The sequence below is a fragment of the Ammospiza nelsoni genome, chromosome 16, assembly GCF_027579445.1.
Source record: "Ammospiza nelsoni isolate bAmmNel1 chromosome 16, bAmmNel1.pri, whole genome shotgun sequence".
In the NCBI taxonomy this organism is placed as follows: domain Eukaryota; kingdom Metazoa; phylum Chordata; class Aves; order Passeriformes; family Passerellidae; genus Ammospiza; species Ammospiza nelsoni.
In genome coordinates, this window is record NC_080648.1 from 11,961,057 (window position 1) to 11,987,983 (window position 26,927).

A 26,927-nucleotide genomic window follows, 5' to 3' on the forward strand; every position below is an offset into this window, starting at 1 on the left:
GAAATGTAAAATAAGGTACTGCATAAGTGAGGAATGTTCTTGGGTAATGCTTTGCAAGGCACTTCCCTGCTCACACATCATCATCCTGCTTGATTTTTTTTTGTTGCTGTTGGTGTGTATTTAATGGATTAGATCCTCCTTGTAGCTTAAACAGCAACCTGAAAAGCATCCCATCATCTAATCCAGGGATGTTTTGGGATATTCTGGGCATCCCTGCTTTATCCAGTGTTGCAAAGCCTTGTAGAGAAGAGCTAAAACTTCCATGTTCTCACACAAGAAAGAAACATTGCTGTAAAGTAATTTCTGACTGTCCCAGGTGAGGCTTTCAGAACACCAAAAGCTGCCTGAGAGCCCTGGCCCTGGATCTGGGAAGGCAGCTGTTAATCCTCCCTTTAATACCAGAAACCCTTCATTAAATCCAGCAGATCAAAGCAGCAGCGCAGTTTTAGTCCCATTCCCTGGAGTCAGAGCAGACAGCTCTGCAAGGTGGAAACCTCATCACTGTCTTTGCAAAAATACATCATCCTCTAAAGAAGCACAGTGAAACTATTTTTACAAGCTTCTGCCATTTAAACAACAACAACAAAACCCCCCAAATAAGTTTCAAAACACAGTTGTAGTAAAACCAAGTGCTGTTAATATGCCCAAACATTCCAGTTGTTCAGGAAAAAGATGCTTCAATCAATTTCTTTAAGTTTTTTTTCATTCATTTTTCATGTCAACACCTACAATTCCATTAACTGGAAGCTAAAGTGGTAACTGAAACTTCATACATCAAACATACATCATTGGTTACATAAAACATTCTACTTCAACATAGGAAGAACCAAGTAAGTAAGTAAAATATAAGTATAAAAAATATCGTAAATAAGACAGACTGCTCAAATCTTTTATGTATACATATTTATTTGTAATTTTACAGTGGCTTTAGTACTGTACTTTACAATAACGTTTTTGGAAAGAAAAAAAAAACAAACAACCAAAAAGCTCCAGAACAAGGCTTTAACTAGAACTACAGAACTAGTTATTGACAGTTTTCCTTATGAAATTCTAGTTTCCTAAAGAGCAACAGTCCAAAAAAACAATGATGCATGACTGCTGTCCATAAAATAAATCTAAACAAACAAACCCAAAAAAACTTTCTAGTCATCCTGAAACCAAAGTCCAGCATCAGACAAAATAGCCACTGCATTGAGAGGAATATGTTCCTATTGCACAAGCACTGAGAATGAGATATGACAATCAAAGCCTAATTCCATAGGCAGAAGAGGCCACATGTATCTATAGTCAGACTTCAAAGCACATCTTTCTTCTGAAATTATATACCAGACTACAACTAATGTTAAGGCCATAAAACCAGAACACTGTAACAATGATAGGGCTTGATGCTACTTTTGGTGACATTTGGTAAACACAAGGTGCAAAAGAGGACACCAAACCAACAGCTGATTCTGAGGGGAGTTAAACTTGAAGGCATTCAAAAGAAATTCTCAAAGAACTACATTTTGGAGGGGGTTTGAGTCATTGGATAAAACTGGATTTCATAACTAATCACTCAATGAGCCTATTACACTCTTTAATAGCTTGTGTTCTGTATACATTAAATAATATATTTTCTGGAATTTACACTTCATTTATATGAAAACAGTTCATTATTTCTTCTTGTTATTCCCTCTTTAAAATAGATGAAGATTTGTAAAATCTTTATAAATTATCTTAACAACCAGGTAAGGCTTCAATGTACTGAGTTAACTGCACACAGGTATCTCTAATTTGCTCTTAATTAGGCATCTTAAACTGCTAACACCACCTGGGGAACCACGTTGTGATTTAAGAAAGGGATAGTTAGGTATTGCTGTCTGCTCTAATTGTGTTCATTTGATTAGTGTATAAAACACCTGAAAGCAATGGCTCCAAAGAAGCAGTAGCTACCATGGAAGATTAAACATTTTACTTTAGGAAAATCTGGGAATCTGATGGAGCTGAAAATGCACATTAGTCATTTTATAAAGTTTGGCTTGCTACCAGTTAAGAAAATATAGGTATCAAAAACAGACAAATACAGTGCTAACCATCTGTTACATTTTCTTTTAAAAAATTAGCACCAATTTAAGCATCTGAATTCATAGAAAACGTGACACACTTGGGTTTTCAAAAAAAGGTTTTCCCCATTAGAAGACAAGACAACAGCACATGCTCAGGGGCATGAGGAGCTCTGTGATCAGCAACAGACACAATCTCTGCTTCAGGCAGCCAGCACCAAATGCTCTCTGCACCTGACTCCTTCCTGCCCTGCTTTTGTTATTATCCCAAGGAGCCTGAGGAGAGCTGAGGCACTGCCCAGCAGGGGAAGGAACACAGGACAGGCTCAAGCACACCCCACACATCCCAGGGCTCTGGTGTCTGAGCACCGCAGAGCAGGGACACAGATCTGCTGCAGGGGAGTCCCACAAGGCTGGCCTGGCCTCAGCACAGCACACACAACTTCACGATGCATAGCCAAGAGTAAAGAAAAGGGGGTTTTTTTGTTTAAAAAAAGAATCCCAGTGCTCACAGCCAGCTGCCCTTGCTGCAGGAACAGACATTGCTGTGTGTTTATTTAATAGATGGCCAGGTAGTCACACTGCCAATCAAGTCACCCACTCAGAAGGTATTTCTCAAATGATCTCTTACTACATGTTAAATTTTAGCCCCCAAAAAGTTTCTGATTTCTGATCTCTGAAAACAGGTTTAAAGAAACATGCTGATCAATTCTGTCAGAATAGCAAAGGCTACAAACAAAATTTGAACACATTAAGCACGTTATGTCATTCCTTTTCACACTATATGGTTGTATTTAGAAGAATCCTAAAGTGCTTCAAACCCAGCAATTAATAAAGTTGATTTCTTCTGTGCAAAACTGCAAGCACCTTTTAAAAAAATAAGCAGCAGCATCACTGAATAAACTTAAATAGTTAAATGTATTTTCTCTGTTTTGTATTGAATTCTTGGACCAAAATGATTTGCCACATTTTCAATAACAAATTGCAGAAGAGTGCATTTTATTAGTTTAATTTTATACTGGACATCTTATACATATTTGAAATAGAGGACCCAGGAAATTTATATCCACAAAGCAACACTGTGGGATTGAAATCCAACAACTGAAATTTTAGCTGCAAAAATAATCATTTTATAAAACACAAACAAAAAAGAATGGTTGTCTCTCCAATTTCCTCCAAAGCTAACATGAGAAAAGATGGTTTACTTAAAACATGATTTTAGCCCCAGACATTATTTTAGCATGCAGAGTGGGCAAAAACCACAACTGATTTGACAACTTGTGTAAGAAGCTTTTAGAACACCACTCATGTAAAAGACAATAAAATATGTAAAATAATGAACCAGAATACTTTTTAAATCATATTTCAACATGTTAAAAAAAAATAATTCAAGACACTCTGGAAAAGCAAAGAAATTACTATATTCATTATAGAACTCAAGTCCAAATTCTGCATCTGGATGCAGGTGTCCCTGGATCAAAGCCAGTTTTGAGCAGGAATGACACAACACACATCCCAGAAAGAATCTGCTTCCCAGAATATGGTCTCACTGGGTTTAGCATCAAGCCCTGCTAGAATCCATGTGACACACGTAGAACAGGCAGACAAATGCAGTTCAGCACTCACCCCAAACACTCTGTGCTGCTGCAAGGCTGAACCCACGCTCCCCAAGGACCACAAAGGTCTGTCTGTCTGTCTGTCTGCACCTGGAGCTGTGACCTCCCAGCTGGAGGGTGGCCCTTGTGACAACACAAGGCTCACCCACCCTGTCCTTGGAGACTCCATGTCAGCTGTGTTTGGAATAGCTAAATCCTACTTCATTCATAAAATTATAACTTTAAGCAAAGTGATTTAGCATTTAAGGTCCTTCCTTTAAGAAAGAAAAATTAAACATATGGAATAATTTTTTTTTCTTTTCATTAATTTGGAATAAACACATATCCTCTGTTAGGATGTAAAAAAAGACAAAACCTCTTTCAAGAGCCCTCTGGTTCCTAACAGCTTTTGAAACTCTCCAACCAACTAGTTAATTTCTAGTCAAGGTTGGGTTTTTCATTATTTTGACAAGAAAATGCAAGCCCTTGCTGGAAACATGACAAAACTTCAAAGGCTGTTTGCAAACTGCAGTTTCCAGTCCTAAGACTAGTTTAGTTTGTATGATCCATGCAGACAAAGCCTTAATTTTGACATTCATTTCTTGTCTTTTTCCATAAAGACCTAGACTTGTCATATCACAGGATTTCCTCAAAGTACAGGCTGCTTACCCAGATTGCAAAATGCCAAGCTTCTCTTTCTAAAGGCTTTTCTGAGGAAAAATGATATGAGGAAAAATCACAGATGAAATGAACTGTTTAAAACATACTCCATTTCTGCAATGCCATTCAGCTACTCAGTGTTCAGATGTTTAACAAGTTTCTGGTAAAGCATCTATTGACAGCCAAAGATCCCTTTCTTTTTCAGGTGAGCAGTTAAGATTACAGATTGTATCTATGCTGACCAACATTTATTTTAGTCATAGTTCATAAATTGTCTATGTATGCTGCAGTAGTGTTAACACTATACAAAGTCTCTCAAAGGAAAGTAACATTCATGTTTACAAAACTGAGCTGTTTTCTTAATATATATGTATACACACACATATTCTTAATTTTTAAATACATATAAATATTTATAAATGCCAAAGTGCAAAACCACGGTCAATTGCATCACTTTACATACATAATTTTAGTATTAGGAATAAAAGTGATTATATTGCACACCAAACTCTCCTAATTTTTAAACCCCTGTCAAGTGACACTGGATTTTGTTTTCCATCAGTGAGGAGGCTCTCGTGGCACTGACCACCATGTCACCAACCTGGCTCTGACTGTCCCCTGCAGTGAGCACACTGGGACAGCCTGGGCACTGCAGCATGCACCTGCCTGGCTCTGCTGGGGATTGTCTGCATTTGTGTCCTCTGGAAATCCACCTGCATTTGCACTATGGTTTTGGATTAAACTGGAGTCAAAATCCACAATATTCACAGATATTTCATGCATGCTCTGAAGGCATTCTGTAATTGAGCTTCAATGTATGCCATAGCAAGAAGACATCAAAAAAATTTAGGTATGAGACAGCTTTTCCTACAAGATTTACAAATAAACTCATTTAATCTCAAGGCTGGGGTTTCTTTTCTTGTTCCAAGAGTATATTTTCAAGCTAACACTATGTACTAGGAGAAGGACAGATAGCAGTTCAAGTCATGATGACAGAACAGTATTGTTAAAAACATTTAAAGACAATTTGAATCACAGAAAAATTTAGGTTGGAATAGACCTGGAAGTCATCTGGTCCAACCCTCTGTTGTGCTGAGCAGCTCAAGTCCAACAGGAAAAATTCAACTCTGTGAATACTCAAATCACACGGGGAAAAAGCAATAAATCTTTGTCTTCTAAAGTAGAAACTGTTAAAATGAACATAGCACAGTGCAACTTCAGCTGAAAAATTTAAGTCCTGAAAAATGAAATTCAGCAGATGAATCACTAATTGTTCATTATGAATAGGTGTCTTCAGCTATTTTCACTTCTACAAATAACATGGACTAAAAAAAGCAAAAGAACAGCCAAGTGTACTGCTCTGCTATATGATAAATAGGTATTTTAAAATGTTTTTCCAGTGACAAGAATGCACTAAAAATATTTCACATATACTGTCAGTATCCAAAGATAAAAAGTTATCCATAGGTTGAAAATCAAACAATAAGAAAAAACACAAGCCCCATATATCTTGCAATTCAATTTAAGAGAATTTTAAAAATCAGATATGCCAGAATACAATTCTGAAGTTAACATTAACTACCTTGTTAATTTTTTTTAACCTTCTGGGACACTAAAATATTGATATTTTTACTACAGCAAATTAAGCTATTAAAAAGGGGCAAAATTTTAATATAAAAAGAACATTTGCATAAGGAGAAAGTGCTGCTATTCGAGTCATAAGGCCTGGAACAATGGACAATTGTGTTTTACATGAGAAGTATGCCAGTAATGCAGTGCCTCTCTGGGCCAGTGTATTTTACAGGTTCTATTTATATATTCAAGGCAAGAGTATCTGATCAACAGCTAAATATAGTGCTTTTATGAAAGTGGTGTTTCACCTCAACTTGTACACATCTATTACTCTTACAGTTCTATAGTTCAGTCACACACATGCACACACGAGATCCTTTAGCAAATTTCACACCTGTGCACCCCAAAGTGAATGTGCACAAAGTCACAAGTGTGTTACAAAACAATTTAAGCCTTATCCTACTGCAAATGTATTTTCTAATTCAACAGATTGTGCAATGTAACAGGCAATTTTGTATTATCTGATTCTGAAAACTTTATTGATAAATCTGTATGGAAACAGCAAATAACCTCCTCCTCTTGTCTGACACTGCATTTAGAAAATTTTTATTAAACATGTCTCACTACAAATAGACTTTACTAAGGTGAGAATAGAGCTAAGCTCTGTTACCTAAATGCTTAATTTACAAGTGACTCAGAACTACTGTACTTTTATTTCTTTAATTACTCACTAGATAGAATGGACCCATTAAAAAAATGGAAAACATTTATGCAGCTTTTTGAGGCTGCAAGTATCTCCAAGTCATCTCTCCTTTTATCAGAGCTTGCAGTGAATGAAGAGCATCACAGATAAAACTTCTTTTTATCTTTGTTAAAGGATGAGTATCACAAGCTAAAAAATATAGAACATTTTAGCACACTCTCCTCTTCTAAACAGGCACTGCTTCACAGAAAAGTCACTCATCCTTCCTCAAGATTTATTTAAGCCACTGTATCTTCTGTCCACATTTAAAAGACTGAAAAAGACACTCAGGTGAAATACCAAGTAATGGCTTTATGCTTTAAACTTCACGCTTATCTCTTCTACAAGAAGAGAAAATTACTGAAAAGTGAAGATAGAAAGAGAGTTTGATTAAAAGAAAAAAAAGTGCAATGTGGAAGAAAAACTGCCCTTTAAAGACAGTACTGAGAGCATTCCACATGTGAGCTCACACTTACACACAACACTCTGGTTGTTAAATAAAGCAAACTGCCACAGTCACACGGTAAAACAAACTTCATAGGGACTATACATTCAAAACCCACTGATGAGCAATACTGTACTAAATGTAAACAACCACTGTGTCACAGAAGCCTGCCAGCTGGGACTGGAGATTGTTGAAGCCACTTAAGAGGAGTTATTGGCTAGAAGTCTATTATAACTGCTCACCTGAAATAGGCTGAAACAAAGAAAAGCCTGTAATAGTCTCTAAATTTAACTTTTTTTTTGTTCTTTAGACATTGATTTGCTTCCATTCTACAACATTAAGCAGGCAATTTCATAACAACTGAGTAAAAAAAACAACAGGCATTACTTTAGCAGAACATGCAGAACATGGAGTTTTTCTACTTAGTTCCATTAACTTACAAGCAATTCAGGCCCAATGGAAATTAGAGTTCTTTTCCAAAGTCAGGTCTGCAATCACAGCTGATCATCGACATCCTTCCAGGGGTCCTGTCAAGGCATCCAGGCTGCTGTCTGTGTCTGAGGCCAATGTTTGCTCTGTTGACATGGATGAAATGTCATTGATAGATGATGACTGGGAAGGACTGGTGTTGCTATTCACTGCTGCATCTGTGCTAAGAAAACCAAACATAATAAAATCTGAGGCAAGACAATATTACAGTCACAAATAACCACGTTTCTGGGCTGTGAGCAGCACTTTCCCCACAGAAATCCTTAGAAAATCAAGGAATTAATAAAAAAAGGAGAAAAGCAAGCAGTAAGGGCCCTAGCACTCAAAAGCCAAGATGACCTTTTAAAAGATTTTTATTTTTCTCTCCCTCTGTGGAGGGAAGGAAGAAAAGACTAACAATGCATAGTGTGAATAGTGACTTGAGTGTCAAGAAACCTAACAGATACAGTTAATAAAAGACAGTACAATATTCTGATTACTGAGCTGTGAGAACAGCAGCAAACACAAGGATTCAATCATGGGCACAAACACAGCACTGTTAAGTATCCTGAGGGAGCTCTAAAGCTGTTTAACCCTGAGGAAAGGGGTTCGTGCTGAGCCTGGGAGCAGCACTCAGCACATTTACCTGAGCTCCAGGTGAGCTCACTGCTGCTGATAATTTCATTTGATGACTGAGCCCTTTAGGGACAAGGCAGCTCAGGGTGTGGGACATGCAAGACCAGTGAAGTTTTTCTACAAGTTCAGAACAATTAAAAAGCAGAGCACCAAAGGATCTCCAAAGGCAGATCAGTCTCATGAGTCCCAAACAACAAAAGCTTTGCCTACCTGGATTTCTGAGCAGATTTCTTCATTCACAGAGCTATGTGTGACAGTTACAGAACTACTGAAACAATGACTAACCTGAGGGCTGATCTTTTACCACACCATTCTTGCTCCTTTCTTCCCAATCCATAACTTCTTTGTATATTAATTCTTACAAGAGAAAAAAGAGACAGGAAAAGCACTGTAAGATCACAGAGGATTTGTAAACAATTCACATTTTTACCAAGGTACAAGGAAATGGTTAAGGGTCAGTCTGAAAACTGCAGAGGTATTTATTTGCCATTTGGATTTGGATTCAAAATCTGATTTTATGTAAACCTCCCTGGAAATTTTACTTTGATAACAAAAATTATATACAAATACTTATTCTTGAAGAACCATCTCCAAGGGTGAACTGAGGAAAGTCTGGCTATTTTGAAGAAGGTTAAACAGTTAAAATATTGTATGAAGACCCCCATTTACTAGTCAAAGACAACTTAGGATACAGCCACCTGAACAACACCCAGAAAATCCAGAGCTGTAATTTAAATCACAGAACCTCGTGTGTGTACCCACAGTCTTCATGTAACTAAGATAACAATATCCAACTAGATTAGGGACTCTTTAATTCTGAGTAATAATGTTTACAAACGCATTCAATTACATTTAGTGGATCCATTTTATTTTTCCACCTTGCAGTAATCAAAGATGATTTGAAGCTTACCTACCTGTGCAGGCATGCCCTAAGGATAACATATATAGATCAGCCAGAATCAATATCTGAAATTTATAATGCTGTTTTACAAAAGCAAGCAGCTTTCAAAGTAGTCATAAAAGATGCCTATTACCCTTGGTCTTGTGATGGCAGATGTTAAAATTTTAACTGCCTCACCATTTAATGGTTTTGACTCAAACTGTAAGGTGAAATTGATTTTAATGCTACAGTGCTGTTTATTCTTTTGTTTAAGTCAACAGTTTAATCTATTTGGTCAATAAATAAGCAATGAGATTAGAAGAAAAACTACACCAAAGGACTCTCCTGCTATTTAGGTTTCTAAAACAAATGAACTAGTAAATATTGTCAAGAGATATGGCTTAAACAAGGTACACTGAGAAGAGGCATGTTTCTTTTTCAGAGAACTCTCTATCAAGGAAAAAGCTCTATAGATTACAAGCACTTAAGAACAAAAAGGCAAGGAAAAAAAGGAAACTGCAGCATTTTGTTGAACAGACTTCAGAATGTTCCATGTATATATGAGCATTCACACACCTAGGTATGTATTCACACACAACCTGTTTTCATCACTGATTGATTTTCCTGTTGCCACAGGCAGTACTGCTTCTCTGGAACAGTAGGAATTATTTGGAATAGCCTGTTACACAATCCAGCACATGCTGCAGCCACTCAGTAATAACACAAGATACTACAATAAATGTAATTTGTCATGCTCACTCCTTACCTTTCCATTCCTCAATTGCATGTTCTCTTTCTTCCAATTGTGCATCATAGATTTGAGGTGGAGGCTACAAAGAAAAGAAAAGTCTATAGTGCCTATTATATCAGGCTAACACACCCAATCTCAATGAAAAAAATCTAAAAATGACAACTTTTTAATCATTTTTTACCTTCACTTTTGGCAGGTTATTCCCTATACATCAGGCACATTAATTTTACAACTCCAGAATCTGCTTTTAAGTCCTGTCTCACACTGAAAGGCTGTTTAAAAGCATCTACCAAAATTAAATTAATTGTAAAGCTTTACAGGGCCTTAGAGCAAGGCCCTGTTTCAAAAAGCCCAGGATTGCCACCAAACAGGCACCTCTTTCTGTAAGTAAAATGAAATATTAACAGCCACTTTCAGAATTTTATCAGCTCCCCACCAGCAGCTGTCCTTCAGGTGATTCTGCCCCTAATGCTCATCTGAAGGCTTCCTGTGTGACTCCTGCTAGCCAATGAGTTCAAAGCATGCTCTTGACTAAAATTACAGGTATTTCTAAAGTTCTTGAATTGGAATCTTAGAAAATTGATTTTAATTGCACACTTACAGCTTCTGCTTCAGCTGGATCATACCAGACAGTAATATAAGGATGACGTAAGGCTTCATCTACAGAAATTCTCTTGTCTGGATCTACTACAAGCATTTTTGACAATAAATCTCTAGCTTGGCTGGCTAGAAAGTAAAGGTGAAAAGAACACAAATGTAAAAGAGCTGTAGAGTTTAATGTCTGACACAGGAAATAAATTCTGGAAACACAGGACATGCGCTGCAAAATTTCACTTCTGTTCTACAGAATATAGTAAGGTGGATTGTTGGTTATGTTTTTTTTTTTTTTAATTTTCTCAGTGATTATCTAAAGATAAAATATAACCCACATGAGCTTTATGCACTTAGAATAAGATGATTAGTAATAAAAAGTATTACTTTTGGAGAACACTAAATTTAAGACATTATTCAATGAATTAAAATTAAGAGAATTAAACAGAATCCTGGGACAGAGAAAGAATATTTAGTAACTACTACTAAGATCTGAAAACTTATCATAAATAAAAGAAACAGAAAGTAAGCAGCTTTTAATGTTGACATTTACTACAATAAATATTTTTATTAGACTTTAAATTAAGTGTGCTGCAGACATTTTAAATTAACTTCATAGGGAAACAGAGAGGAAAAACTCGCCTTACTTTTTAACTTGTCCCGATCAGATTCTGATGGAAATATCCAGTCTGGGAAGAGCTCTTCAAATTTAATACCAGGATATTTTGGCCTGTTTTCTACATAATTCCTCACTGTAGGCTGCAGTTTCTTCATGAAGTCTGCTGATGGTGTTCCTAATTGTTCAATAACTTTATTCCATTGATCAATATCTGCACCACATCTTTAGGAAAATCAGCTGAAGAATTTGAAGTCTGCACTCTAAAAAAATACCACTTAAAAATCTGAGAAGTTAACAGGAACTTGAACAGAGGACACAAAGATGAACTTGACTGCAGCATCAGCAGTATTCTGAGCTGCCATGCAAAAAGCTACAAAATCTGAGCCTTATTTTTGTGTCAGTGTATTCTGAAGGACAGGCTGGAAGTGCTGCACAATGCATTATGCTTAAGTATCTTTTTCTAATTATAATATTTTTCTAGAATCCAAAAGAAGCTTTATTTGGCGGTTGTATCCATAGCAAAACAACTCTAAGGTCAGAAAAGAAAGGCTGCTGTGGAATCTTCTGAAGTGCAATGTAACATCAGGAACACTGAGAATTCTTGAAGCTAGATAAAAATACACAAAAACCCAAAAGCACAAATGCATCCCAACCAAAGTAAGGAGCTTTGTACCTGACTCCTAAGGAAATGAAACTTTGAGTTGGAGCATTTTGCAGGGCTGTAGTTGGATGGTTGGGGGCTTTTTTGGCTGGTGTTTGGATGGGGTTGATTTCTTTCTCTTTTTCAACTTCAGAAAAGGTCCAGAGGAGTTCAGAACAGGAAATCCACATTCCAGAAAGTTCTATAGCAGGTTCTTTTGTTTAAGTGTACCAACCATCATACTCACAGATAACTCTGTCCGTATAATTCAGAATTTAAATATTTGGTAAGAAGAGCATTTACAAGTCACAAATTGAAATTGGGCCTCATGTTTCCTCAGGACTGTCCCTTCTCCCCCTCTCAAGTGAAGGCATTTTCCCCAGCCATGGTGACAATTGTTACAGAGATACCAGAGCCTGCTCTGAACCAGCTCAGCTGGGCAAACAAAGCTCATTTATCACACTTAGGAGACACTGCATTAATATTCCTAACATCTAAGTCAACTCAGATCTACACTTGCCAGTTTTTCATGATAAAAAGAATGTGCAATTCCAGCAGAGCCTATCCATTGACCTTGCAAAAAAATTCACAGCTAAATTCACCATCTAGCACTTCAACCTATCCATTCTCATGGACACACTATGCAACTAAACAACAAATATGCTGTACTTTGAATTAAGATGTAATCAAAAAACACTGAGGTGCTTCTATTTCAGTTAGTGTGTCAAGAATACAATTATGAATATATGTATAGTCACTGCTCCATGCTAAGACTTTAGACTTCTGATACAAAGATTGAAAATTTTATTTGTTTATTGAATGCATTCCAATGGAAAAGCTATATTAAAACCAAAATTCAGAACTGTTTATATTGTTAACTGTCATGCTAAAACAAAGCACAGACAAAGAGAAAATTAACATACATCAGGAAATTTTGTTCCTAGCTGAGAAACTGATTTGTGTGAGAGCTCCACCAATCCAGATTCAAGAAGATGCTTTTCCTTTGAGTAACAGCAGCCTGGTTAGTCAGATAATCAAAGTAGAGTCCAGTTTATTGAGGCCTCAGAAGACTGCAGGGAAGGGCAGAAAACTTAATGACCCATCCCACTTTAGAGGTAAAAACAAGTAAAAAACAATTCAGTTTTTTACTGAATCTCAGTTTCAAAGTGCTTTACAGATGGTCAAAGTTGAAAAAATTCTCAATATAGGATGGACTTAAAATAAGCCTCTTATCAGAAATCCAAGTGGGATTTCAGTATAAAGCAGGCAGAGAAAGCTCTGTGACTGACCTGGCAGCCTTCACACAAAGCCACTCTCCCCAGTCCTGAGACTTCAGGGTCAGAAGGGACCAGGCATTTAATCCATGCCAAGTCTATTTGCCTTTAGGGCCTCTGGAAGGAAAGTTGAAAACAGAATCCTTCCTAAAATCACAACAAAGAATGACTTTTCCCAAGAAAGCACAAATACCCCTCGTGCTTTTTGCATTGGTCAGGCCATGAGTTTCTTTCTGCCCCAAAAACACAGGGCTGCTGCCAGGCTTTTCCACCATGTCACCTTAGGTACCTGCATTCCCTGGTTTTTCTCCATTTGTCATTTCCAACAGCAGCTGGCAGTAACTCAGGGCTCCCCAGCACAATCAGGAGCAGGGTCTGTGCATCCATCACCCTGGCAACACAGAGCATCTCATTCCACCCAGACACTGCTGCAAGTATCCCAGAAATTCCCATCCACCATCTGGGAAAATACAAATTACTGAATCTAAGAGCAGATTTTCCTGAAGAGAGTCAAGGGCAAGCACTGGGCAATATGTCAAACTTGCTCCCTCCTCTAAATGCCCAAATACCAAGACATTTTAAAATTTAACTTAAAAAAGGCAACTAAACAAAAGAAACCCAAACACAATCAACAAAAGGAATGTTTCCTGGCATTCCCAGAAACCATCCTGCCAAGACAATCCTGCAGCTGAAGGTGACAACCTGACCCACCCAGGAAAGACCCCAAGAACACAAACAGTTGTCAGTATCTCACATTAAAGAGAACTGAAACTCTTACAAGAAGCAAAAATCCCTGTAAGCAAAACTCTGCACTTCCCTATCAGGGAGGAGACTCCTTGAAACATAGACTGGTAGAGCTTCAGTGGCCCTGAGAGAATCACAAATGATAACTTGTATATTCAACAAGCATGAACAAAATTTCCTTCATTTATTCATGAATAAATTAAAATAGCTCATGCTAACAACATGCAGGTGAAACACACATAACATCCATGAAGAATTGTGTTAGGTTGGTCTGAAGGCTTCAAAAGGTAAAATAATAAATATAGAAAGGAAGAAAGGTAGAAAAAAAAGATACTTATTTAACATTGAATCAATTTACTACTAAATAATGTATGATCAACTGTTGAAGATTAGTGTCATGAAATTTAGCAATAAAATTGGAAATCCTCCTCTATAAGATACACAAGTATCTGTGAACAGGCACCTGATCTTTTAGTGGTGGTTGCTCCTTGCTGATGAGCAAAAATTTTATATTGGCTTCAAAGGCTTGGAGCACAATTGTGAAGACAGGGTGCCCCATTCCCTGCAAGGGTTCAAGGCCAGGCTGGATGGGGTTTGAAGCAACCTGGGATAGTGGAAGGTGTAGGGGAGTTGGAATGAGATGGTTTTTAAGGCCCCTTCCAACCCAAATGGTTCTCAGATTATGATTCTATGAAATCTTGGTTAAAAATATTAGAAGGAGAAATGGAAAAACAACTGTCTTATAAAAGAAGTCAGTCCAAAATTAAATTTTCATAAAATGGGAAAAAAAAAGAACCTCCAGAAAGTTTTTCTTTTTATGTTAAATAATAATAAAAAAAGATCTCATGCAGTGTGCTGGCCATTAGGTCACCTTTGCCCAGCAAGCCCTAATAAACAAGAAAAAAATCTGATTAAAACTCAAAAAACTGTGCAATAAAAAAAATTAGTCTACTGTTCAAACAAATAATCAGCAAAATCCATGCATAGTTAAGAAGTAACTTTGTAGGCTTTTGCTTAAACACGTATCTACAAAGAACAAGAGTAAAAAATAAGTTATTTTCTATTTTTCAAACCTAGCAGTATCTGTCAAATTACAAAAGCTGGAGCTCATAACACATTGGATTCAACCACTATAAATTACATGAAATATAATCTACTAAGAAAATAGAATGGAAAGCTCAACAACTTGGTCAATGACACTAATTTCAAAGAGTACAGTGGATCTAGTAAAATATTATTAAATGTTTTGCTAACATTATTAACTGTTTATGCTTTTATACAGATCTACAGAATTGTGTTTCTGCTGAAGTGGAATGGGACTCAAGGATGACTAGGGAAGGATACGATCAGTGCCTTGGAATATCACACAACCTTTCACCAATTCTCCCATGATGCACCCAACTGACCAGATATCAACTGAAAACAAAAGTGAAATGATCAAATTATGGAGTATCATGAACAAATGTGAGGAAAACAAACAAAACCATCTGCATCTACAGTAAAACACAACGACGTGGAAAACCAAACTGCTCACATGAATTTTCAATCATATCAACACCAAGTGAGTGTTCCTGAATTTTGTATTTTGTAGAACATAATCAGTGTTTACACTTGTGAAACCACCATGCCATGAAGAAGGATACAATCTCTTCCTGGGAACAGGACTTTATGGAGGACCATTTCTGCCATAATGCACCCAACAGACCAGATATCCACTATCATATGTTAGGTGCAACAAGGACAAAAGATTAAAGAGATTTTTTTTTAAATTCCACAATTATTTATTTGAAAGCTCACACTGTATTCCTACAGTCCTGCAGATAATTTATTTTTGTCCCAACTAGAACAATTTTTGCTGAAGTTCTGATTCACATCAGCACTTGCTGTACCACAAGCTGCCTTCTGCACTAAATAAAGTGTTTTTATCATTATCAAGGGCCCAGCAAGGTCCCACAAGTCCCTTGTTTTACACACCCAAAATTACAGATATTCAAAACCATCCACAAGCCCTTGTGATAAAGAACATACAAGTCCAGTGCTAATAAAAATCAGCAGGTAAAACCCCCAATAAAGCAAGGACAATTCCTTGGGAGCAATTTTGTTGGCTGAATGTTCAGTACATTACAGCTGTGTTGGTTTTAACAATGTAAAACCCAGCCTCGTTGAGCACCAAGCAGACTTAAGAGAATATTAGACATGGTTTATGGTAGGGATCTGCAATGTATTTTAATAATCAGAGAGGCAAAAGGGGACACACTGTTAAAAGACGTTTCAGAATAAAATTACATTGATTAAAGGGTTTATTATTCATATATTGATTTTGTTGCTTGGATTTTTTTTAATACTAGCCACTATCAGTGTCTCAACAGTTTTTCTGAGAATAAAAACATGGCAAAAACATAATGGTGAATATATGACAAGATATAACTAGAGCAGAGGAGAGGGAGCAGTTAATGTTAAATGAAGAAAAGCATACAGAAAACGATCATATTTTCAACAAAAAAATTACACTGTAATAATTTTCATTTCCAGTACCATGATTAGAATACTTTAACAACCTTGACAGGGGGAAAGCAGCCCTCCCTCCTCATTTTACAGTAGTTATGTTCCAAGAGAGACATACTTTAGACAGGAGATTTAAACATTACTCCAGCAGCTTACCATTCTCCTTGTATCCCATCCCCAGGATAACCTCTGGTGCTCTGTAATATCGAGTTACCACATATGGAGTCATCATGAAGTTAGTACATGCTGTTCTTGCCAGTCCAAAATCAAGGATTTTTAGTGTGCAATCTGATTTTACTACTATGTTGCTGGGTTTCAAATCCTAACAAGAAATTACTTCAGTTAAGGAAGGATTAACATACAGAATAATACCCACACATCCCCCTCCACAATCAGGATAAGCCAAAAAGTAACTTTATTAACAACTGCATTTTCCTGCCCTGGTGTATGTGCTTATTTATACAACCCCCTCCCTTCCTCCCTGTTTCATAAAAACTGTGTTCACAAAGAATATTGTTAATGATCTACTACTACCTACTCTGTGGATGATACCAGCTGAGTGGAGATGCTTGATCCCACATAGCATTTGGTAAAGAAGATAAGACATTCTTTCATGATCCAATTCCATATGAATAACCTGGCATAAATTTGCATCCATCAGCTCCATAACCAAATATCTAAAGCACAAAAAAGAAAGTATTAAAAAAACTCAAGTCTTATTTTTCATAGGTTTAAATTGAACATATGAGATTTTTAAGAAAAATCACCTTTGCTAATCTAAGTGTCAAAAAAACCAATGAGAAAAAACCCATGCACAATCACAGTTACAAAGTTAAATTATCTATTAAAAAAGTCTTACTATTAAAAATTAAGTGCTCAATATTCCATCACAAAATATTAAAATTCCACTGGTTTTATAAATAGTAATACAGAGAATAATTCCATCTTTATGCATTATGAAAAGTAAGACTGAGTGAAGTTGATGTAGAGATTGCAGATAATGCAACATAAATGCTCTCTTTCACTGTATTTTACTCTAAAAAAGAAAATTAGAATAACAACATTGAAAACTAAGGATCATAAAATAATTTGCAGTTATCATCTACTTACCCTCTTCAGACACAAACACTCCCTCATTTGCCCAAGCAAATTCACAAACCACAACAGCACATTCACTGGAACCTAGGGAATCCCACCAATCAAATAGCCATGAATCCTTTCTAGACCAACTGATAATGCTTGAATAAAAAAGAAATATATTCAGTTCTGAATTGAGGCCAAAATACTGTTGTGCTGATGTGACTGGTACAGTAAAAATCTGTTCTCATGCTATCCAGACCAAGTTATTATCCTGAGGTGAGCCATGGAGCTGCTGAAGGACCATGCACACAAACCAGAGGAATGGGCAAGCAAAATGTGGCAGACTGATGATAAAAGATAAATATCCCTTTTTCACTGCCCACTTCAGCTTTTAGCTACTCTTGATTTTCAAAGCATGAAGTTTGTAGGATACTGGAAATCCAGCTCTAAAGCTTAGGCCAGTATTTGTCATAGAAAATTAAAAAACATCTAGTACTTACACATCCTGAAATTCTTCTAGTGACTTCTGTGGTGTAAATACATTTAATAAACTAATAATCTATAAAACAAAAAACAAAACATTAGAAGAAACTTCTGCTTTAATTCACACAAAACTCCACTATTGCAGAAGTTACTATGCAAAATAAAGTGCACACTGTTACTATATACACAATTTGAATGTTACTTGGCTGCACTTAATTCACATATGCTGAAAAACTGCCAATTCAGAAATAGTTCCAAACTGCAGCATGTGTGCCAAGGGAACCAAGACAGGACAAAATCTTTTTTGAAGTTATATGACACCTTCTAGCTCCCTCCCCAGTGTCTGAAATATATCCCATTTTCCCCCATAAATAATAATCTCTTATTTTAAATCACAGGCTGTGCAAGGAATTCTAAGCAAGGCTGTCCAACACCACGTGCACAGAGGTGCCCCACACCATCCCATTAAACTTAGATTATGATGTACTATTTCCAGAACTGCTAAAATTGCTCTACTGCCATCTTTAATAACCACCTTGCTTTTATTCTGCTACATCTGGGCCTCACCAGAAGCTTACCTAAAAAGCAGCCCTGAAAGGCTAATTGACTGCAGGAAGTTTGAGATTTGACCAGCAATGTTTCTAGTTCATGTTAGTACCAGCACACAGCAGTCACATAAATCTGATATTCTTGTATTTGAGCAATGAAGTATGGCTCACTTTAGAGAGTTTAAAGATTTCAAAATTCACCAAGTATTGTCCATAGCATTTCAATTTCGTAGACAGTGCTGCACCTCAAAAAACCCCAGCAGTTAAACGGTGTGTTTAATAAAAATCTTGCCTAAGCTCAGAAGATTTAAATACAGTGAAGTTACAATGGTCAAATTCACAAACCACCCCAGTGCCAAACAAGCTGTGCTGGACATGGCTGAAAAAGGGCAAATGCAACAGAGCAAGGCCTGGTCTCTAACACTGACACTGATGGCAGCAGAAACCTCCTCCCCTCCCCTCGGTACTTCAGACCCCAAGCAGCTCACCCAAAAACTGAGCCATACATTGTGGAGAACTGCACTGCCCACAGCAAATCTTCCCAGCCCATCACTATTTCCATTCCTAGGGTTACTAACAGCAAGTGAGGGAGCAAATGCTGAGCTTTTGAGATAAGGCAGAGTGAGGAGGGCAACACAAAGGCCGACTCACATTTTTGTGATTGACGCACTTCAGAAGAACGAGCTCTCTGTAGGCCCTCTTGGCGTGGGTTTGGTTCTGAAAAGGACGACTCAGCTTCTTCACAGCAACATTGATTCCAAGCACTGTATCAAATGCAGCACTAGAAGTGTTCAAAGACAAACAAGTTGAAGTCTGTTTGAGGGAGAGGAGGGGGCAAAGGGAGGCAGAAGTGAGGAAGGAAAGAAATCAAGATTTAAGACTAAGTATATCCGCTAGCCTGTTGGTACTACACCTAATTTTAATTCAGAAAAGAAACATCCTTTAAAAACTTCACAACCTTTAATTAATACAAGTAAGTCAAACAGAAGCACTGACATTCATCAGAGGTCTTCCTGCTCTCCTTTTTGTCTTTACACTTGAAACTGCTGACTCAAGACTCACACCCAAAATTGCAAGATCTAAAAATATTTTAGGCTTGTTTAAAATCAAGAAGCATTGCAGCTGCCTAATCTGTATATTTGGAATATTTTTGGACACTTTTGCTGACTGACAATCATTTAGTATTTGCAACAGAAATGTCTCTTAGCTAAAGGAGAGCCACAACTTGTCTCTATGATCCCTTCTGCAGGGATCAATATTCTCCTTTACATGGATACTTTGTAATGATAAAAAAATGTAGTGCCTAGCAGAAAATTACATTCATCATCTGCTTCTGAATGGAAAAAAATGCATTGAATTGAGAAATAAGGAAAACAGACTGAAGGGAGGAATACAAGAGTTTAAAAGTGACCATGACCATTAAATTTACCCTGGTTTTCACTTGTGTTTCTTCCTTCCATATGCAGTTTGAGGTCAAAGTTACACTTTGAAAGACATCTAAAGCTAAAGTATCTGTATAAACAAAACAAGACTAAAGTGGGAATAGTCTTCATCAGTAACAGAGACTATTTGGCAAAAATATATGCAAATTCCCAGCACATGCTACTCAGGAGTTCCAGTCTTTAAACAGTTTCAGTTTTAAATAAGGATTCCCACATTACCCTATTTCTATTTGATGTTAACTTTCATAAGGTAGGAAAGAATTCTCATTCACATTTTTTCCAAGCACATTTAAGCTCTTTGTGAGCTCCTTTCCTATCTCATCAAGCTCTATGTGACATCAGACTTAAAAGGGCCATCACACTACAGTACCCTAACAAAAAGTACAGCTTCCCTGTAAGTACAACAATACTCAAAATCTATCAAGTTTCCCTGCATAAACTCACTGCTTTCTCTCCTAGAAAAAAGCAACACCACCACAAAGCAGGGCTCACCCAGGAGATGTGATTTCCTGGGACATGCTTCTCAATTTGAAACATGTGCCACTTAACTAAAGACTTGCTAGCATTTATTTCAGCTGACTTCTGTGAAGTGCACAAGTCATTACTGAATGTTACAGTAAGTCTCTGATTTAAACCCTTTATGCCTGTGCAAAAGGAAAAACAGAGTGGGAGGAAAGCAACTGGCCAGACAGTTGGAGAAATTATTTTCCTCCTAAACATAAATACAAAAGCACTGATATTTCAGTATTCACCCAACAGATGTTACATGGAAATTAATTTTTATTTGTTAATGCCTTTAATGTTTAATGACTTCCATATGTTGATGATTACACCTGTGAATTAGTATCAAATCAGTAACCAAGAGGGTCTGCATGAATTAGCTGTAAATCACAGGGCAGCAGCAGACAGAGGAACAATTTTAGGGGAAGTGTCCCTGTGTGATGTGACAAATCAGATGTATGACAAGCCTTAGTTTAAAGACATATGAAGAACTCCACCTGAACCTCTTATTTTGGAGATTGACTAGAAAATTTAGGAAATCAAGGAAAAGAAAGGAAAAACAAAAAGATGTCAGGAAGTTAAAGACAAAAGTTATTTTGATTCAGTCCAAAATAGATTAGCAGACTCCAGATGTATTAATACTCAGGAACAAAGAAGTGCAGTAAGGTAAATATGTTTACTTTGTACATAAATTACAAATAATATATCCAGTTTCTCTTCTGGCCTTGTGACCTAGAAATATCCTGTACATAAAAACTGAGTTACTTTTTCACCTTCCTCAAGCTCTCATTTACTATTTTTCCTAAGTATATATTTTTAAAATTACTTATTATCCTACATTTTAATATCAAAGTTAAAACTACATAGAGCAATACCAATGGAGTTTCTCATTAACATACTGAGGAAAAAAAAGCACAGATGTAGGCCTCTCCTAGCTAAAGTGACACAGGTGGTATTAAAAATTCCTCACAGAATAATTTAAATCCAGACAGAAAACTCCAGAAAAACTTCTCCTATTTTTTATATTAAACACAGGATGATTAAAAAGCCATCACATCTGTGTGTTACCCTAATGTCTTGACAATTTTTTCAGCCAAACATAGCAGGATAGCACTCATCTTACACTGAGTTTTCTACAAAAAACTAGGAAGTAAAATGCATCTTTCCCTTGCATAAAAATTTTAGGAGAAACTAAGACATTGTACCTTGTTCAACTTGAGGTCTTTCACAGCAAGATGAAAATTCATGCAATGTTTCACTCTGCTGTTTCATAAATCAAGTAGTTTCAAAACAAGCAAATAAATCAAATAATTTCCTCTTCCTCCCAACACAATGACCTTAACATGATCTGCATTTCATTCTGAAGCAGAGATCCAAAGTAATTTAGCTTCAAAATGCTCTGCTTCTAATGAAGGAGAAACACTTCCAAGCAGCCCAAATTCCTGCACACCATCTCAACCAAGCATAACTCTGAGAACACAGACACCTGGAAAATGTCAGTACTATACTAAATCTTTCCCAAATCCTAATGAGCAAGATCTAGGACCCCCTCATCACTCAACCCACTGAAGAAGAATGAAATATGGTGTTTTCATGTTGATTGTTTGTTACCTATCAGCAGGGCAAGAGGGGTAGCTAAAAAAATTTAAAATTAAGGCCTGCTCTCAGAGAAATGCACTCTTTTCCTACTTATATAACTTATTGTGGTTATGGAAAGGCCAAGAAGACATGGGCAGGTGCTGTTAAGGAGTTATTCACAGTACATGAGTCATCACACTTATTCTGCAGATTTTAGAGATGAAGATAAACTGCAGGCTGGATTCAGAGCACAAACAGCCCACCATGTGTTGTGATGAAGTCAATATCACAGAGTTCCTGGGTACATCTGTTTGCTCCCCTGATTATGGAATGAAAACCCACATCAATAAACATTTCTGCTGTTACCAAGTAAGTTTCACCCAACAAAATATGGGCTGGCACTACATTGTGCAGAATGGATTGCTGCAGTCTAAAAAACATTTGAAAGTGTTTACCTTTAGCTGGCCCAGAGGTGTGGTGCCATACAAGAGACTAAGGTTCAGGATCAGCCTAAAGACTCCCACGTCCTGGGCCAGTGGAGGCTGGACACAAAGCTGGGGTGCCACACCAAGGGAGAGCCGGCCAGCCCAGCCCCTCACACAGCATCCCTTTCTGGTTAATCCATGGAGTGACAATGACACTGATTTGCCTCATCCTGCCAGTTAATGGCAAGGCACTGCATTGATGGCTCCTAGAAATGGACAGGAGTGATTGGGAATAAAAGAGGGGGAAGAAAGGGGGCCATGATGAAGAAACGAATAAAACCCAGAATCTCTCACCATTGTCATACCTCACACTGCAATATCACAACTACAAGGGCAATGGGAGAACTAGAAACAGAAATACAGTGATTAATGACAAAGGAAGAAATTTGTTGACCATTCTAATTTATGCACTTACGTAAATATTATTTTTCCCTAAAAACAGAACAAAAAAAATACAATTGCACATGAACTATAGCAAGCAATTGGTTTAGAATTTATTTAGTCCATAATCCTGTAACAAGAGAATGTATTATCAGTGTTTTATATTCTGGTACTTCTATCAGAAATACATGCAAACTTTGCTTCATATTTATAGCTTTTAATATTTAAATGAAGTATTTGTTACTCACCAAACAATGCCCTGTGCCCCTGATCCTATGGGCTTCAATTGCTGGTAACGTTTTAGCACAGTGAATGTTGAATCTGCAACTTGAACACTGTAAAACTGACTATCACATTTACTGTCAGTCATGGTGTAGTGTCATGTAGTTTTCTCTCTCAGGGACCTGGCAAAGTTTTCAAGATCTTGAAGAAAAAGAAAAAAAAAACAAATGTTCAATATCTCACTAATTTCCAGTAGACAAGATGAGAAATATTATACATATTTTAAAACATATGAATTTTTCAACAGCACACCATTAAACATTCATTCATAAACAAACATTCTTTCAGTTTTGTGCATTACCACTGCTAATGAAATATACTTGCAGACAGACAGCAATTACAGCTTTTACAGCTTTAAGGGAATGCGTGTTCCTACTCCAATCCCTCAAAAAATTAAAGCATCTAAGTAAACAACTCTAAAAACAAAACCACCCAAATACAACTCTCTACTCCTTGAAGGTTACTCCATAACTTAGAACTACTGTTATGTGTTAGGACTGTATTACAGAAAAAAAAATCAAAAATAATATTATTCAAACACTGGGAACAAAGATAAAAGTTACAACATATACCCATGGATCCCATGGACAGAAGGAAACAGGGTTTTAATAAAAGACTTAACTAAAACAGCAAAACAAGTTTAAAACAAAACTAGCCCCAAATCCCTGTGGCTGCTGCAATTTCTCCAACATTTCCCTTCAGCCTTGTTCAGTAGGAAATTCCAAGGAGGGCTCTGCCAGGCAACCCTTCCCTGATCCAGACCTACAACAACACATTCTCCTTCCCGTTTTATACACACCACAACACCCTGCACTATCAGCCACTGTCCTTGCAGTACTACAGAATGAGACTTTTGTGCTACAGTTTAGAAGAGACTTTCCTGACACAATAGAGAGTAAGCTAAATTCATCTGTCAAGAATGAATAAGAGATAAGTAATTACATCAGAGAGCAGAGTAATGGACCCAACCTCTTTAGCTCGGAAGTGCTACAGTAACAAGAGCACAGACCAGCAGTTTTCCTGGGTGTCCATCCCTCTTCCAAACCTTACAAGTAAATTACCTCAGTAATTACTGAAGAGCTCTCAAACAAATTTTCCCCTCATAATTTCACATTTACTATGACAGATAGTGCCATTAGAGCCCAGGGTGATTTGCACAGGCAAATCTCTTCAAAGTTGTTCCTTAAAACAGGAAATGCAAGCAGCCCCTTCCCCCGAGCAGCCTGCTTTGGTTACTGAAAGCACAGTTTGTCTCTCCTCACTGGCCCCACCGAGTATCTGTGAGCCAATGCAAAATACAAAAGCCTCAAGGGCAACCCAGACACCCACCCTAGAAGGGCACAAAGCCACACAAATAACTTTTGGTTGCTTTAAGAATTAGAATTTGGATTTCTGTCCTCCTCAGTGCATGTAGGAGGGAGCAGCATCTTTTCCATGTTTTAAGTCAGCTGACAGACTCGAGGAATCTGCAATAAAATAAATGGAAGACCTCCAAATCCTAGTAAAGACTGAGTTTAAAATCAAACTGTAATAGCCTTAAGAGACTCTCAAGAAATGTCTAGAGTCCCTTTTACCTTCTAGTTCCTCAAAATCCATGCAGCATTTTAAGAGGCAGACATTGAACTGGGTCATCTCCAGCAGCAATTTAGACTGTCAGTTTATTTGACATTTCCTTTTAGAAGCTTTAGAAAAAAAGCAGAGGAAAAAGGATCAGCAAAGGGAAAATGTGGCTACCAACTTTCTGCTCTGTCACAGGGAGAAAAAGGAAGAAAATTGTATCTCCTACACAATAATATTGGAGGCAGTCAGCTGCAGCTGCACAGCCAGCTAGCACTAACATGAGACCACAGGATTCCTCAAGGGCAGCTCCAGACTTTCCCAGTACATCCCACTCTTCTTTCCAGCCCTGTTCATTACCCCAAAGCTAGGCACTCTGAGGTACCAGGTGTTCTGATGAACAGCTCCTGAGCACCTATGGTGTTTTCACTGAATCTTCAATATTTTAAGAAAAGTACAGCTGGAAGGTCAAGATGCTCCCTCTGCAAGGACTTAGAGACAAAACCAAAAAAAGTACAGATTTTGCATGAACTGGATATCAAGCTGCAGGATATCAACTTGTTAGCTGCACAAGAACAATGCTGTACCTCTTCAGGAGTTAATGAAACACTTTTCTGTAACAGAGATAAAGAAATATGGGAAAACAAAATAATCCTGATGCTGAAAAACCCTCCCTTTAAGAATCATGGTCTGCACAAAGCCACTGTTCAAAAATCACTTGGAGATGAGCATAAGCTCCTTAGAAAAGCCCCAGAAAGAGAAATGGGTTATCAGAACACACAAGTTTTATGTACTTCAACCCATTGGCAATTCTTTGTGCAAAGCAGCTTTCGAGCCTTGACTTTCACTAGGGCTTCAAGAGCCCCCAAATAAAAATAGATTTCCTGTTGTGCAAGTAAGAAGTATATCTGTGAAATGAGTTTCTTAGTACTTACCTATTTTTCTCCTACTAGAAAAATAACCAAACCCCCAAACCTGCTTATACACAATTCCAGTGAGAAATCTTTAGAAGCTGAAAGCAACTGCACTAGAGAATACATCCTGCATTAAACAGTCACTTACCTAAAATATACTTATTAAAATGGCAACTTATTAATAACCAGATTTGTACTCTGGATATCTTCAAGTCAAAAGCTTATGAAACAGATTGGGAACACATTCCCAGGGTTGTTTTGGTTACAGAAATGTCATTACTGAAAACGAAACACAAGAACAGCACGAAGCTTGGCTTGTTTTTTAAGTCTTAAGCTAAAATTCTACTGCTGACAATATTAGCAGTGAATATACACACACACACACACACGTATTTATGAAAACATATGGGAAATCCATGCAGTAAATCTCCCCCTATTCTCTTATTCACTTCTGCAAAACCATTTCTAACTCAGGTGTGCCCTTTTAAGGACTATCACCCAATAGTATCAAGGGTTTTTTTTAAATCTTTACAGCAGTATATATCAAAAGGGAAGAGTCCAGCTACAAAGTCACAGTGAGTTGCACCTCACTCCTCTATTGCCAACCTTTAGAACGAAAGTGTAGCAAAGCACTAGCTGAGTAACACCAAAGGATTACAGCAGTTTAAAGGTAGTTTACAACTGGAAACTCTTGGAAAGCAGATATTTTTTCTTTAAGCAACCCACACTACTACTGACCAAACAAAGATTTCCCCACTACCTGTTACAGTCTCATTCAGCTACTACACACAGAAGCAAACACTGAAAGGATCTCAGAACTCTGCCAGGGCAAGCTGGTGTAAAGAGAGAAAAAGTTTAAACATGCTTGTGCTGTAAGCAATTTCGCCGCTCATGTAAGAAGCGAGCAAGAAGAGTCTTCTTACATCTTTCCTAAAACTTCTGCTAAGCAATCGCTCCGGCTCCGGCGAGCCCGGGCTGGCCGCGGCCGCAGCGCTCGGTGCCGCTGCCCTCCCGGGACGGGGCTCCGGGGCCGCCGAGCGCGGGCCGGCCGCACACGGGCACCGGCACGGAGCGACAGGGGAGCGGGACGGGCAGAGGCGGCTCCGCGGGGCCGGCACTGCGGCACGGGCGGGGCGGGGGGCTCGGCCGGAGCAGGAAGGGCCCGGCCCCGCCGCTCCCCCGCGTCCCTCCGGCGCGGCCGGGCCCGGGCAGCGGCCGGCGGGGCGCCCCGGCTCTGCCCGCGCCGCGGGACGAGCTGAGCACTCCGTCCGGCTCAGGACTCGTCCCGCCCCGGCTCCAGCCCCGCCGCCCCAGCACGCCCCTCGCGGCCGCCCCCTCACCTGGGTCGGACGCGGCGGGACCGGCCCCGGCCGCCGCCTCCCGCTGCCCCAGCCACAATGGCCTCCCGGTGCTCCGCACGGCGCCGCCCCTGACTGACAGCCACCGCGGCCAATCGCAGCCCCCGCCGGAGGAGCTCGGCCAATCGGATAGGGGGTGGGACTTGCTGGCCGC

General features: G+C 38.2%; 1 protein-coding gene across 5 annotated transcripts; it reads right to left on the reverse strand.

The window, feature by feature from the left end:
* Window positions 1–886: 886 nt before the first annotated feature.
* On the reverse strand, window positions 887–26,836 carry MAPK9 (mitogen-activated protein kinase 9). Of its 5 annotated transcripts, none has more exons than XM_059483767.1 (12): window positions 26,756–26,836; window positions 22,911–23,085; window positions 18,927–19,056; window positions 17,745–17,803; window positions 16,703–16,841; window positions 16,321–16,486; window positions 15,004–15,075; window positions 11,030–11,212; window positions 10,393–10,517; window positions 9,807–9,870; window positions 8,446–8,517; window positions 887–7,703 (listed from the first exon to the last, which is right to left on the reverse strand). In XM_059483767.1, the coding sequence occupies exons 2-12, from the start codon at window positions 23,030–23,032 to the stop codon at window positions 7,561–7,563; spliced, it is 1,275 nt and encodes a 424-aa protein (XP_059339750.1). In that variant the 5' UTR covers window positions 23,033–23,085; window positions 26,756–26,836; the 3' UTR covers window positions 887–7,560. The 5 variants fall into 5 exon arrangements, with proteins under 5 accessions (XP_059339750.1, XP_059339753.1, XP_059339751.1 ...); XM_059483770.1 differs by having other exon boundaries at window positions 887–7,708; XM_059483768.1 differs by lacking the exon at window positions 15,004–15,075 and adding an exon at window positions 15,303–15,374.
* Between the last annotated feature and the right edge of the window lie 91 nt (window positions 26,837–26,927).

Bases quoted from the DNA above. Each gene is read 5' to 3' on its own strand.
- MAPK9 (XM_059483767.1), bottom strand. From the start codon at position 23,032: ATGACTGACAGTAAATGTGATAGTCAGTTTTACAGTGTTCAAGTTGCA. The intron at 16,487-16,702 runs GTAGGTAGTAGT...ATTTCTTGTTAG, and splicing joins CAGCTGGTATCATCCACAGA to GATTTGAAACCCAGCAACAT. The intron at 10,518-11,029 runs GTAAGGCGAGTT...TTTACTTTCTAG, and splicing joins TGATCGGGACAAGTTAAAAA to CCAGCCAAGCTAGAGATTTA.